Raw genomic sequence first — 14,295 nt, 5'->3', positions numbered from 1 at the left:
GACTTGATTCTGAGCATGCGCGGGTTTTGAACCAATGCTTTTCTGTGCTAACCATCGGTTTGGACCGATCGGGCAGCGGTCCATCGGTTTGGTTTTGAAGCATGTTTTAAAATTTTGGACCGAAGGAAAACAGACCGATGGGCTATACACACGGTCGGTTTGGACCGATGAAACTGAACCTCGGTCCATTCTCATCGGTTTTGTCAGACCGTGTGTACAGGGCCTCAGATACATGACGTTTATATCCCAGAAGTCTGTGGGCACTACATGCCATACGTGTCTAGATGAGAAATACCAAAGCTAGGGGAAGAGAGCAAAAAAAATTATTTACAAATTTTAAAAAAATTATGTGATTTAGTAAAATTTACAAATATTATTTTAAATATTTTAAGGCCCCTTTCACACGTGCGGACCGTTCAGAGCCGCCTGAACGGGTGCTCCATGTACCTCTATGGAGCGTCGGATGTCAGCGGTGACATGTCCGCTGACACCCGATCAACCCAGATCCGATCCTCTACACTAAAGTGTGACAGATGCAAACCCTATTTTACATCCATCTGGCGGATCGGATGAAAACGGACGGTTCGTTTTCATCCGATCCCCCCATAGAGGAGGACAGTGTGCAGAGATGGACTAGTCATCCGCCGGCTCAGCAGGGATCAACAGAGCGATCCCCACTGAGCAAGCGGATGCCTAAAAATGGATCCGCACATGTGAAAGGGGCCTTAAGCTTACAAGAAGGCAATAAGACATTTTAAGCTTAGTCATCTATAAATAAATTTGTCTAATTAGCAATTTCCGATTTTGTCAGTTAGCCGAACAACTCACACATTTTCAAGATCAGCTTAACATAGCTTGGGTTTGTTTTACGTAAGCTGTGTGAGTTATTTAACCTGAGTTTATTTTACCTCGCAGCTTTTTTCCCAAAAAATAAATAAATTAAAATTAAATTCCAAAAATAAACATTGCATATAGATATTTAGCTATTAAATGCCTCTATTTGTATTTAATCTGTTTCCTCACAGCTCACACAACCTCACAAATATCAGCAGTTAAAAGCTAGTGATAATTATTGGAGTAATGTCCTGTTTGATAATATTTTGTGAATTGACCCCCTTACATTGTAAAGCCTTACATGTTTCCAATCCTTGTTGGTCAGAGTTACCCAGGTACTTCTGCAGAGTTTGTAAGGTTGAACTTGATGGATGTGTCTTTCTTCTTCTTCTTCTCCTTCTTCTTCTGCTTTTGCTTCTTCTTTTTGTAATTATTATATCCTGTGTATTTTTGCCAATATATAACAATTTTCCATTTAATTTCTGATATACACTGATATGCCAACAGTACCATAATATAATATATCTAAATACAAACTAATAAACAAAATAATTACTAACCACAAGTTGAACGTGAAAGACATCGGTCTATTTTCAACCATATAAGAGGAACAGAACTTTGGAAGCTGTGGCAAAAAAAGGCAGAGAGCAGGCAAAGAACTAGTCCCCCGTATTGTCTGTGCATTCCCTGCAGCTAATCTTTCACCATTTACTGACTTATGATACTCTGTTCTGCACTGTGTCTCAGTGTGGAGGCAGACATCTTGCTAGAAGCAGGGCTTTGCTCCAGCAAGGAGAACATTAATCAGCACAGTAGTGGCATCACTAACTCTCACCCAAAAACGAATAGTCATTGACAGCAGTAAATTTATTCTCTCAACAGATATACACCTATGAAGCTTTAGGCAAAGAAGTGCATAGGTACCATCACATACTAGGAAGTGCTGGTCTATTTTTAAGTAGACATGTGCACACTGAAATATTTCATTTCGGAATTTTATTTTCGTCCTGAAAAATAAATTTATTTAGTTACTCCTTTGTTTTAAATTCGTTTTTATTTATTTTGTTTCGTTAAAAAATGCATTCGTCCGAAAATCCGAATTAATTAAGGTCGAATCTGTCATTGAAGGCTTATGGTGTCTGTCGAATGTTCTAAGAAGATTCAACAGAGCAGCTAAACTGTACGACGCCGCAATTGTACATTTCCAGTTGAATGTTCCGCCTACAAGCTATAGAAGAATCTTGTATAACACTAGTAATTATTATATTTATAAATTATTATTACTAGTCAACCAACATTCTAATTCTTCTATAGCCTATGGGCCGAGCATTTGTTCGGAAATGTACGATTGCGGCGTCGTACAGTTTAGTTGCTTGTCGAATCTTCTTAGAATTTTCGACAGACACCATAAGCCTTCAATGACAGATTTGACGTTTGTATGTTTTTTGCTGCTTCGTCGAATCTTCGTCGTTCATGACGAATGGTCTACCCCAACACTGTCTCTATAATGTCAAATCTTTCCTCTCTATGTAGAATAATCTTGGACTAATAGAGTTAAGATTAGGCACATTCGACCGCAGATTCGATAGACACAGATTGCTATTGTCAGCGTCATGTCGAATCTCCTATCTATATCGAACTGTTGTAGCAACGAAAACGAAAATAAAGCATTTTTTTATGTCGGGTCTTTCGGATTTCGGATTCTGCACGTTCATTTTCGTTTGTTAAAATGATAACGAAAATACCCGAAATTCGGACGAAAATGCATTCGGACAAAAACGAATGCACGTGTCTATTTCTTAGAAAGAATTTAAGACAAAAGGCAAACTGCTTAGCATAATGAACATTTTAAATGTTTCCTAGAACACTCCAAATGTTCACTTTTTGCCTAACGGGGGTGTATATGCCCCATATATGAGCATACTTCACTTTATAGAACATATCAGGCTTCAGCATTCTTACCACATAATACCTGGACCCACTTTTTCCTTGCATCTTGTAACTGACATAAGCGAACCAAATAATGTATTTAGAATTGATCTGGGTTGAACCAATTTGTTTGGACCTGTATTTTCCAGATAATCCATTTTATAAAAAAATAATTGATTTAAAAAATATTGTTAAAGTAAAAACACTCTCTAATCCCTAAAGTATCTCTAGCCTTTTTCTAGAAGCATATAAGTGATGCTGTTGCTTTTATGCCTACAAACTTGCCTAATGAGTTCTTCAGGGGCAGGATGTCAAAACAGTGCACCAGCTGGGCACTCCAGTGCAGTCCACTTAATATGCCCCTGTGTTCAATGAGTGTGTAAATTTCTGTTCTCAGACCTCAGTAAACTATCTACAGTGCATGCCCCGCTCTCCTAGGAGACACCAGCCGGGCACTCTAGTGCAGTCCACTCTGTTGTGCCCCTGTGTTCAATGGCCACATACATTTCTGTTCTAAGACCCTAATGAACTACTTCAGGGCTTATTTGGATCTTATGCACAGAAGTTGAGGTCAAGAAAAAGAGAATTGAATTAAATACAGTATGTATTATTCAGTTCTAATATAGGTAAAAAAATAATCTAGTGGGGTCTCACATCATCCCAAAAATTAAATAAAATAAAAATACTTGATTACAGTTGAAGGTTACATTTGAGGCGGACACAATGATTGATACTCCTGTCTGTTCTATCATAGCAACTCCATGCTCGTGCAGACAGATTTGGGTCCCTAGAAAACAGCTGTCTGATAATGCAGCATTTTTAGACATTCAGCCATTGTTTTTTATACCTATGTTAAATGCAGACTTTTGTTTTCAATGTGCCTGTACACACATGCCCCTAAACATGCGCTGCATATAGATCAGTTAACAAAAAAAAAATGTTGTGGGTATACACAAAAATACAAGTTTATGCCACACACAAAGAATTTTTAAGCCTGTGTACACTTGGATATGTGCAAATATGCACAAATGCACAAGTGCTGTACAGCCCATCCTCGTGTTTTTCTGCCAGGAACGTCTGATGTTCAAACATCTGTACTGTGTGCGAGTACCCCTGCACATCTTTCACAAGTGATGCCAAAGTGCTCGAACCCCAGAACTGTGCATAGAGCCAAGGTTCTATGTAATGTATTATCTTACACACAGCACTGTCACTCAAATATAAACCAAAATAATAATAATGTCCCAACTAAGAGCTTGTGCACCAAACAATTTTTTAAATAAATGTCCGCTATACTTCTAGTATTGTTTTGTGCAAGACTGCTGCTGTTCATCAAAAAAACATAAATTGGTTATTTGTCACTCATGTAATAATTAATCCACTGTGCTGTCCTAAACCTCTGCAGACAAAATACCAATCTGTACATATATCTCTATAAATGTCCAAAGGAGAATATTTATGAACTACAACAATATAACTGTGATTAGTCCCACAATCTTAAGTGATTCATCGCTGCTTCTATTCCATCAATTCCTTCCTTCTATTCCATGGGACTGCATTTTCACTCTGTTATCCCATCAGCTATTCCATTGAAAGACTCCAGGGTACTTGAGAGAGTTGACCTAGAAATCACTAAACATCCAAAGAAGTGATAATGTGCCATCTTTGTATAGATATTTGTATCTAATCTTTGTGGGCCATTCTACTCAGAGGACTGCAGAGATGTGATGAAAGGCCAGTAGGATCACCCTGCTTCCTCAAAGTTTTGGCTGAAAGTCTGCCCTTCAGATGGTCCCCCTCCCTTGGTCAACCTCCTGCAAAAATGAACCCTCATTTCACCAGCCAAAGCAACAAATGTGGGAAATCTTTCTCTCCAGCCTAAAAATATACAGTACTTCCCCTGTTAGCATACTTGTAGCACTAGGCTAATGCACAACATTGTTTCTCTTTAAATCAAGAAAGTAACAAATACCACAAATCTATGCTTTTAAACATTCCATGAAATTAACCAAATCTGATTTAACCTTAAATACATGTTAACCTTAAATACATTTTAACAGTTTCGCTGATCTCTAGTCTGTGGTGTTCAATGGTTTAAAGAGCCTATAATCTGGTTTTCAGTGACTGAAATTGTGTGAAAACTGGATGAGCCAGCATTTACATATTACATTTAATTATTTACCAGCCTTCATGTGTATGTATGTATGTATGTATGTATGTATATACCGTGCCTTTAAAAGTATTCATACCCCTTGAAATTTTCCACATTTTGTGATGTTTCCACCAAAAACGTAAATGTATTTTATTGGGATTCTATCTGATAGACCAACACAAAGTGGCAAAAAATTGTGAAGTGGAAGGAAAATGAAAAATGGTTTTCAAACTTTTTTACAAATATATATCTGAAAAGTGTGGCGTGCATTTGTATTCAGCCCCCTTTAGGTTGATACCCCTAACTAAAATCTAGTGTAACCAATTGCCTTCAGAAGTCACCTAATTAGTAAAGACACTGTATCTGTCAGAAATAAATTATCCCCAATTACCAGCTCAGGCTATAAAGAAATTAGAACAGGATATCTTATTCAGTGAAATTGTGTGAATTTCAGTATGTTCTGTGAAGCCCTCAGAGGTTCGTTAGAGAACCTTAGTGAACAAACAGCCAAGGAACACACCAGATGGGTCAGGGATAAAGTTATGAAGTTAGAGGCAGGGTTAGGTTATAAAAAAATTAATTCCATCATCCAAAAATGTAGAGAGTATGGCACAACTGCAAACCTACCAAGACTTGGCTGTCCACCTAAACTGACAGTCTGGACAAGGAGAGCATTAATCAGAGAAGTAGCCAAGAGGCCCATGGTAATTCTGGAGGAGCTGCAGAGTTCCACAGCTCAGGTGGAAGAATCTGTCCACAGGGCAAACTAATAGTCCGGGCTTTATGGAAGAGTGGCAAGAATAAAGCTATTGTTCTAAGAAAGCCATAGGAAGTCACATTTGCAGTTAGCGAGAAGCCATGTGAATGACACAGAAAACATGAGGAAGAGGGTGCTCTGGTCAGAGGAGACCAAAATTGAACTTTTGGGCCTAAAAGGAAAACGCTATGTGTTTGACAGAAAACTTTTTTCATGCCATTTTTTTTATGCAATTCTTCATGCATTTCCCATGCAGCTTTATGCCCTCCTTATGCATTTTCACGCATTTATTTTATATATTGGTCCATATTCCTACCCTTATGCATGCTTCTATGTGGACATTATGTTTCATGGTAGCTCTGTTTCTATTTAGTTTTCAAATCAAATTTTATTTGAATTAAATTAAATTAGATGAAAGTATATTAAATCAACATTTATTTTCATATTTTGATATGTACACTTGTCCATTCAGACAAGGTTTGTTTCAATACACACATTGGTTACAAATTAATTTATGATAATTAGTAATTGAGACGTACTATCTGTGTGTTTTTTTACATTTTTTCTATGTTTGTTTCCTTGTCCACAAATATTTTTCCTTTTTTCTTTTATAACAATTTTATGTTGACACGTTTTGTTTGTGGCTTTCAACAATATAATTTAATTCTATGCATTTAGCATTTTATTCAATAATTGTTTGCCTTTATCAGATGTGTCCTTATTTTTGTAATTCATATAGAGTGTTTATAGGACCAGATAGGGACCTTAATGGGATGTTTATTTAGACATAGATTGTTTTCTTTTGGTCCCTCCCACGTTCCCTTTTCCTTCGTTTGACTGGCTATGATGTCTGTGTATGTCGTTGTTGCTCTCTGCATGTAGTAACCAAAGTTCTGACTGACTTCATGTGATCCCATTGTTCTAATAAGGTGCACAGCTGAGAGTGATTTTAGATGTTCTGCTGACATCATCCTCACCTGTGTTTTACACGAGGGGGAGCCCTATTTAAGGGATGTCAGCATCTCTCTGTGAAACACATCTACCTGTACCTGTTTGCCTATCCTGTGGTGTTATTCTTGTTTTGGATTTTACAATAAAGAGATTCATCACTACTTTGGTGTGCTGCCACCAATTCCTTTTATCCAAATTGCACGGCCGGTGAGCCAAAGCTAGCACTCCTGGGAGGAGTCCATTCCCCAGCCTACCTGGTTCCATCACTCACCTGAAGCAGCATTTCTTTTCCTATTGCTGGCAGAAAACAAACACTGCACAATACTCTGAACACACCAGCCCCACTGTGAAACATGGTGGTGGCAGCATCATGTTGTGGGCATGTTGTTCTTCAGCAGGGACAGGGAAGATAGTCAGAGTTGATGAAAAGATGCATGGAGCCAAATACAGGGCAATCTTAGAAGAAAACCTGTTAGAGTCTGCAAAAGGCTTGAGACTGGAGTGGAGGTTCACCTTCCAGCATGGTAATGACTCTAAACATACAGCCAGAGCTACAATGGAATGGTTTAGATCAAAGCATATTCATGTGCTGGAATGGCCCAGTCACAGTCCAGACCTAAATCCAATTGACAATCTGTGGCAAGACTTGGATAGTCCTGTTCACAGACGCTCTCCATCCGATCTGACAGAGCTTGAGCTATTTTGCAAAGAATAATGAGCAAAAATGTCACTCTCTAGATGTGCAAAGCTGGTAGAGACATCCCCAAAAAGACTTCCAGCTGTAATTGCAGTGAAAGGTGGTTCTACAAAGTATTGACTCAGGGGGGCTGAATACAAATGCACACCACACTTTTCACATTTATTTGTAAAAAAAAGTTTAAAACCATTTATCATTTTCCTTCCACTTCTCAATTATGTGCCACATTGTGTTGGTCTATCAAATGAAATCCAAATAAAATACATTTACATTTTTGGTTGTAACACAGCAAAATGTGGAATATTTCAAGGAGTATGAATACTTTTTCAAGGCACTGTATAAATATTACATAAAATAATACATGTTTGCCTACTAGCTAATTTTTGTAATAAAGATAGCTTTTACTACAGCACATGGTCACATAACAAAAATATGGCAAACAAAGTATTATGAGTCAGTGAAATAGCTCCAAATTTTAATTTTTGTCTAAGAAATGGAAACATTTAAAACAGTGATAATTATTGAACTATAAAATACCTCAACGTGTTAATTAAATATATATATTTTTGATAGAATTACTTATGCTGGCATTATCAGACTCTCGTCCATTTTGTGACGTACAGCAGTGTGTTGTGCATGCTATATGAAGGTGATAATTGTGATAATTATTTTCTTTGTTTTTGGCTCAAAACTGTTTGTTGATTTGCTGGAGTTTTATTTTATTTTTTATATTGTGTTTTGTCTGGACTTATTGCTTTGCCTTTCACCCAGAACACATTGGACAGCATGCAGGTATTTGAAATGTGTATTTGTGGCTCTGCCTTTGCCATCTGCCCCACCCCCTCCCTGTGCATGTACCCTGTTGTTGAATCATTCTTATAGGCATGCTAAGTAAATGTAGCCTTAGAAATGGCTCTGGCTAAGAACACATTTTGGGGCTTATGTATAAAAGCGGAGCACTGAAAATTATAAGAACTTTGCTTCCATTTCAAATCTGAACCAGAAAATGACAGTTGTGACCTGATTGGTTAGTTGGAATGAGCAGCATTTTTATAAATGAGCCCTATCATGTGACCTATAGACTTTTCTCTTCCATATCCATGTTCAAGTGCCTTTTATGCCAGCCATGGCATTAAATGGCTCCCACTAACTGCACCATTTTCTCTTTTATGAACTTACAGAGCCAGTAGTACTATAGCTGGTACATAATCCCAGTCTTTCAAGTTGACCCAATATAACAGGTTTGTGCCATTAATACTAACAACTGACACTGGGCATGCTCTTTGCATGGTCTTTAATTATAAACTATGAAACGCATCTACTGCATGTTACATTTATCTGAAAACAGATAATGGTGAGATCTGTTTTAGTAATTGTATTATTTAAATAAAAAGCAACAGTTGTTGCTATGGTACTGCTTACAACATATAAATTGAGAACACATTTTCTGGTCTCAGTCATTGGACATGACAGTCTAATTAAAATATATATATACATATAAATAGAAAAAAGAGAAAATAAAATATCACTGTTGAGAACAACAGCCAGTCATTTGTATATTTTTAATTTTCCTGGATTATAGCTACATTTACCAGTAGTCAATATCTGTAGCTTTTTTTTTCTTTGCTCCATTTATTTTTTTAAATAAATAAAGCCCAATGTCTCATTTTCATTAATGTTCATAAGACAACCCCATTAGATGTATTTATTTTGATAACTAGTCACTATTTCTAGAACTTGTGCAGGCATAGGGCAGTTTCATTCATTTTATACTTACACCATATAGTACAAAACTAGCAAGACATGTTGGGCAGTACACAGGGATTAAATTTCTAGCCCAAAAAGCACTCGTAGTCTCAGTCTTTCTTGCAAATTCTATAGTAGCAAGTTGAAATGGCTTGATAAAATGGCCTGCTTAGTTTGGCCATACAAAATGTTTTCGATAATGTCAAAACATGATTGCAATACATGTTCCTATCTCATTTTCTTTTATTCTGGCTCTGTTTGTCTTTATACTAGCACAAGGTCCTAATCCCTTATATAATTAAGACATTAAAAAAGGTATATAAGAATGGTTCAACAACCTTTATGTAATGTACTCTTGAATTTAGATCACCATAAATATGCAATCATTAAGGTGAATGTATAGCTGTTTACCGGTAGCAGCATAATGTGGCTAGGGTTTATTTGGTCTGTTTGAGATCTAACCTTCACTCCAAAATGATGTAGCTATGTAACAGTCCAGAAATATATATTTGATTTTGCCTCTTGGTAAAACTTGTGGATTGTAGTAGGTGAACAGGTGTAATGTATCACCTTGTCAACGGTTTATACAGTCTGTAAAGACAGATTTCACAGCTACCAATTTGAAAACTTTATTCTATACATTCTTCTAGCCCAGCAAACACATTTTTAAACCTACAAAAGTTTATATTAAATAAATCTGAAAATATTCCCTAATCCACTCCCTGTATCACTACTGTGATACATATGTATGCACTATAAATGTAATTAAAAATATTAATGAAGGTGCATTTATTTTTAATCCACCAATGAGGCCATGGTTAAAAGTATAGGTGGCCAATAAACAATGGTAGTTTTTTATGCTAAAGAAAACTGTTTATAGTTCATTTTATGATGGTTGCAACTACTTTATAGTAAGGCTAAGTTCTGGTCCTTTTTCCTCAAGTGTTTGGGATAGAGAAATTGACAATTAAAAACACTCTTAGGCAGGCCATAGGCAGTTTGAATTTATTTCCTGCAACCTGTGGTTGCAGGAAAGAAATTTGCATGATTCCCCCTTACAGACAGTGCTGACAGGGAAATCCCTCCTGCCGAGAAGACAGTCCCTATTCGCAAGTGAATCCGGTAGGCTGGTTGTACCCAAGTTGATCGAATCTATCAACTTGGTACATTCAGCCTGCACAAACACAGTTCGAATCTTGGGCGGTCCAGCAGGAACTGCCCGAGATTCAAACAGTCTATGGCTGGCCTTAATTTGGCCCATTTGGGAGACTTCCCCTAACTTTCTGTCCTAAAGCCACAACAGGAAATGGAGAGGATTCCTATTTGTAATCTGAAGGTTTGTCTCCATTGGATGATTTACTCTAACTTCATGCTGTGATGATTTTGGATTTTCCCTCACTTTCCACCTTAGTGACAACAATTGCCAGGACAAACAGAAGGGTGACAACAGGACAGCACTAAAAACTTGACAGAGGGTCTAACCTTTCCCCATTCTATCTGAAGCCCCGTACACATGCTCGGTTTTCTCGGAAAGAACTAGCATGAAAACTGCTGGCAGAGCTTTCTTGCCGAGTAAACCGAGCATGTGTAAGAGGCTTTTAGGTTTCTTGTCTGGAAATTTGCCCAGAATCTCGACGAGAAAAATACAGATCCTCCCTTTCTATTTTCTCATCGAGATTCTTGTCGGCCTGTTTCCCGACGAGAAACCTGAGCGCCTGTATACTTACCTGTCGCCGTGGAAACCTACGCATGCTCAAAATGACTTTGACGCATGTGCAGTAGCTTCCACGGCATAGGTAGGGTGACGCAAGATGGCGGCGACGGCATCTAATGTGACAAGCGCATGCTCGTCATACGTGATGACGTCACCGCGTTCTTGCCTTTCAAAAGAACCCGGGCGGCAAGAGATTCTTGCCAAGAATCTCATCAGGAAAAACGTTTTTTTTCCTGGCGAGATTCTTGCCCGTGTGTACGAGGCTTCAGACTAAAAAAGGGTTGCATTTACATGTACTTCCAGCATGCCAAAGTGGCCTCTTACGTAGTCAGTATTAACATACATAATTTAACCACTTCAGCTTCAGATTTTACCCCCTTAATGACCAGAGAATTTTTTGCGATTCAGCACTGCATCACTTTCTATTGGTGGTACAGTATTTGATGAACTCTGCATTTTTTATTTTTTGCGCTATAAACAAAAAAATACTGACAATTTTGAAAAGAAAGCAATATTTTTACTTTTTGCTATAATAAATATCCCCCAAAAATATATAAATAAAAAGTTACTTTCTCAGTTTAGGCCAATATATATCCTCGTCGAGATCGCGGGCCTCGGACATCGAGTCTGCGGGACCCATGGGCACGTTCCTGTGGCGCGTGACAGGCGTGCATGCCCGCTAGGCCCAGATCGCGAACGGATGGACGGGTATGCCCTTTTGCGCATCTGTGTCGTTCTGACGTCGTACATCGGCATGCCGCAGTCGGGAAGTGGTTAAACATGCCGCAAGCACCATTTAACAGGTCTTAAAGAGACTTTGTGACTTTACCTATTCAGTGCAAAGTAACTGGGTCTCTTTAAAACACAGTCCTTGATCCACCTATGTAGCACTCCCAAACTGTTCCTTCCACTGTCACAGCCACCACAAACTACCCTGTGTTAGCTCCATATCATATGGTGTTGGAGTTTTCACAGGATTGATGATGTCACCCATTCCATCATGTGACAGTGTTAGGATCTGATCATTGGCCAATAAGCCAATATATATCGTGGGAAGAGGGAACCTACTACCTTATACTTAGAAACACCTGGTTATTCATGGTTTCTACCATGAGGAAAGAAGCAGTGGATGAGCACTGTGAAGTTGATTATAGGTGGGTTAGGAGACTGTCACTTTGCCTTCAATGGAGAAAGTGATAGAGTCTCTTTTCAGTGCTACTGCAGAGCTATTAAATGGCTTAGGTGAAGCAACCCAAATAAAAGCCTTTACATCATATGGGTTTAGCAGCTTTTGATAGTATTAGTAGGAATAATGGCTTCTTGCAAGTTGTTGCAAAAATGTTGTAGATATAAAACAAATTGTGACACTCAAACCTCCATTTAATGTAGAGTTACATAAAGTAGATTTTTTTTTCTAGAGGGTTTATTATATTGAATAAAGGTATTTATTTGTGACTGTCATTTTTCTGATGTCAGCATAGTGATTAATTGAATGTCTCTGTTGTTGGGAACATTATCATCTGGACTGCCTTTCCATGGCAAGTTGGACCACCCTTTTGTGGCTCCATAAAGAGCCACAAAAGTTTCTGTCTCAATGATCATATTATCTAGTAGATGTGGGTATGTTTTCTAGACATTTTAGTGCATCGTCGATTAAAACTAATTTTTTTTCTCAAAAGTTTGGGCTCATTAGCAGGAATATATATATTTATATATTTATTATTATTATTATTATTATTATTATTTTTTTTTAAGGCTGCTTTTTTAAACATTGGTGGACATTATGCAGATCTCAACAGACATAGCTAAAGTTAGTAAAAAGTAGATTTGTGTGGTGGTGACCTGAATTCAAGCATTACTCACTGTATTTCTGAGAGGTTGTAGATGTGTGTGCTTAACTACAGTGTTTAGAAAGTATTTTGTAACCAGTGCTTTTGAGTGATTACCTTGTTTAATCTATGACTATAGTTATTACTGTTCAGTCTCATTTCTATTTATTACAGCAATACAAAGTAATATATTAGAAACTCATCTATCTGTTAAAATCAAATGTAACCATTCTAAATATATCAATATAAAATAAAATGGCTCCTAATGGTTCATAATGTAAGATTTAAACCCTCTAGAGACACTCCCATTAAATCTGTTTCTTCATATGCTTTGCTCCTTGAAGAGACCTATTTAGGGTCTCTAAAGATTTAAAGCCATCTGGTTTCTGCAGTAGAAGACAGAATATACTCACCTCTCCAGCTGGTTTCTCCTACCTGTCCTCTGTTTCATCCTCTAAAAGCCTCTTTAGCATTGAACACATCCTGGAGTGTTGAATGCTTTTGCACCTCTGGGCTGGTTTCTTCCTCCAAACCATTGCCACTGCAGAACTCGGTAGTGCCATGGGGTCAGTGGAGAAAACAGAATGCAGGAGACACAGAGGTGACAAATGTTTTCAGAGGTTGCAGCACTGGAATGGAGAAGAATTGAGTACACTCTGTCTTCTGTTGCAGGGAATTGAATGTTTTAAATCTTTAGAGACTCTGACAGATTTTGCTTAATGTGGGGTTTTCAGCATTTCCTTCATGTTTAGAAAAATGCTGAAAAGATGGTACATTTTGTATATCTTCTCAACATGCTTATTTAACCACTTGACCTCCATAAGGTTTACCCCCCTTCATGACCAGGCCATTTGTTGCGATACGGCACTGCATTACTTACCAAATAAAACTGATGTCCTTTTTTGCCCCACAAATAGAACATTCTTTTGGTGGTATTTGATCACCTCTGCATTTTTTTTTCAGTCTTTGCACTATAAATAAAAAAAGACCAACTATTTTGAAAAAAAAAAATTGTTTTACCTTTCTGATACAAAACATATCAAATAAAAAAAATGTGAAAAAATAAAATGTCTTTATAAATTTAGGCCAATATGTATTCCTTTTTTTTTTTTGGTAAAAAAAATCCCAATAATCATATATTGATTGGTTTTTGCAAAAGTTATAGCGTCTACAAACTATGGGATATTTTTATTTATTTATTTACTAGTAATGGCGGCAATCATCGACTTATAGCATGACTGCGATATTGCAGTGGACATTCTGACACTAACTGACACTTTTGACACTTTTTGGGGACCAGTGACAGTAATACAGTAATCAGTGCTAAAAAAATATGCACTGTCACTGTACTAATATCACTGGCTGGGAAGGGGTTAACATCAGGGGCGATCAAAGGGTAAACTGTGTTCTTAGCCTGTGTTTTTCTACACTGTGGGAGGTGCTTTTACTAGAGGAAGACATAGATTTTAGTCCCTGCTTTGCAGAGACATACGATCCATGCCTTCCCGTTCTGTCTCTGCTGGATAATCAGCAGGCGCCGGTGGATATCGAGCCCATGGTACCGGCTGCTGGGCTCCTGCCGCCAACATTGCACACACGTGCCCCCTACCAGGAAGAGGTCCTGCCCTGTAGCAGTAAAACTACTATAGGGCAGACCTTAAGCAGTTAATAAGGCATGGAAATGTT

The 14,295-nt window shown here is 37.8% G+C and overlaps 1 protein-coding gene across 16 annotated transcripts in view; it reads left to right on the top strand.

The window, feature by feature from the left end:
• Window positions 1-14,295, top strand: part of RIMBP2 (RIMS binding protein 2) — a 758,298-nt gene that overhangs the window by 486,440 nt on the left and 257,563 nt on the right. For 12 of the 16 annotated variants that reach the window (XM_040347437.1, XM_040347432.1, XM_040347423.1 and 9 more), the window contains one exon: window positions 8,092-8,112. The exons of the other annotated variants lie outside the window; for them this stretch is intronic. In XM_040347437.1, the coding sequence (XP_040203371.1) occupies window positions 8,092-8,112 (21 nt within the window). The remainder of the gene's footprint in view (window positions 1-8,091; window positions 8,113-14,295) is intronic. 16 annotated transcript variants of the gene reach the window in all.

Source organism: Rana temporaria, chromosome 1 (assembly GCF_905171775.1).
Source record: "Rana temporaria chromosome 1, aRanTem1.1, whole genome shotgun sequence".
Taxonomy (NCBI): Eukaryota; Metazoa; Chordata; class Amphibia; order Anura; family Ranidae; genus Rana; species Rana temporaria.
The sequence above is the reverse complement of the archived record's forward strand: the minus strand, read 5'-3'. Positions and strand labels throughout refer to the sequence as shown.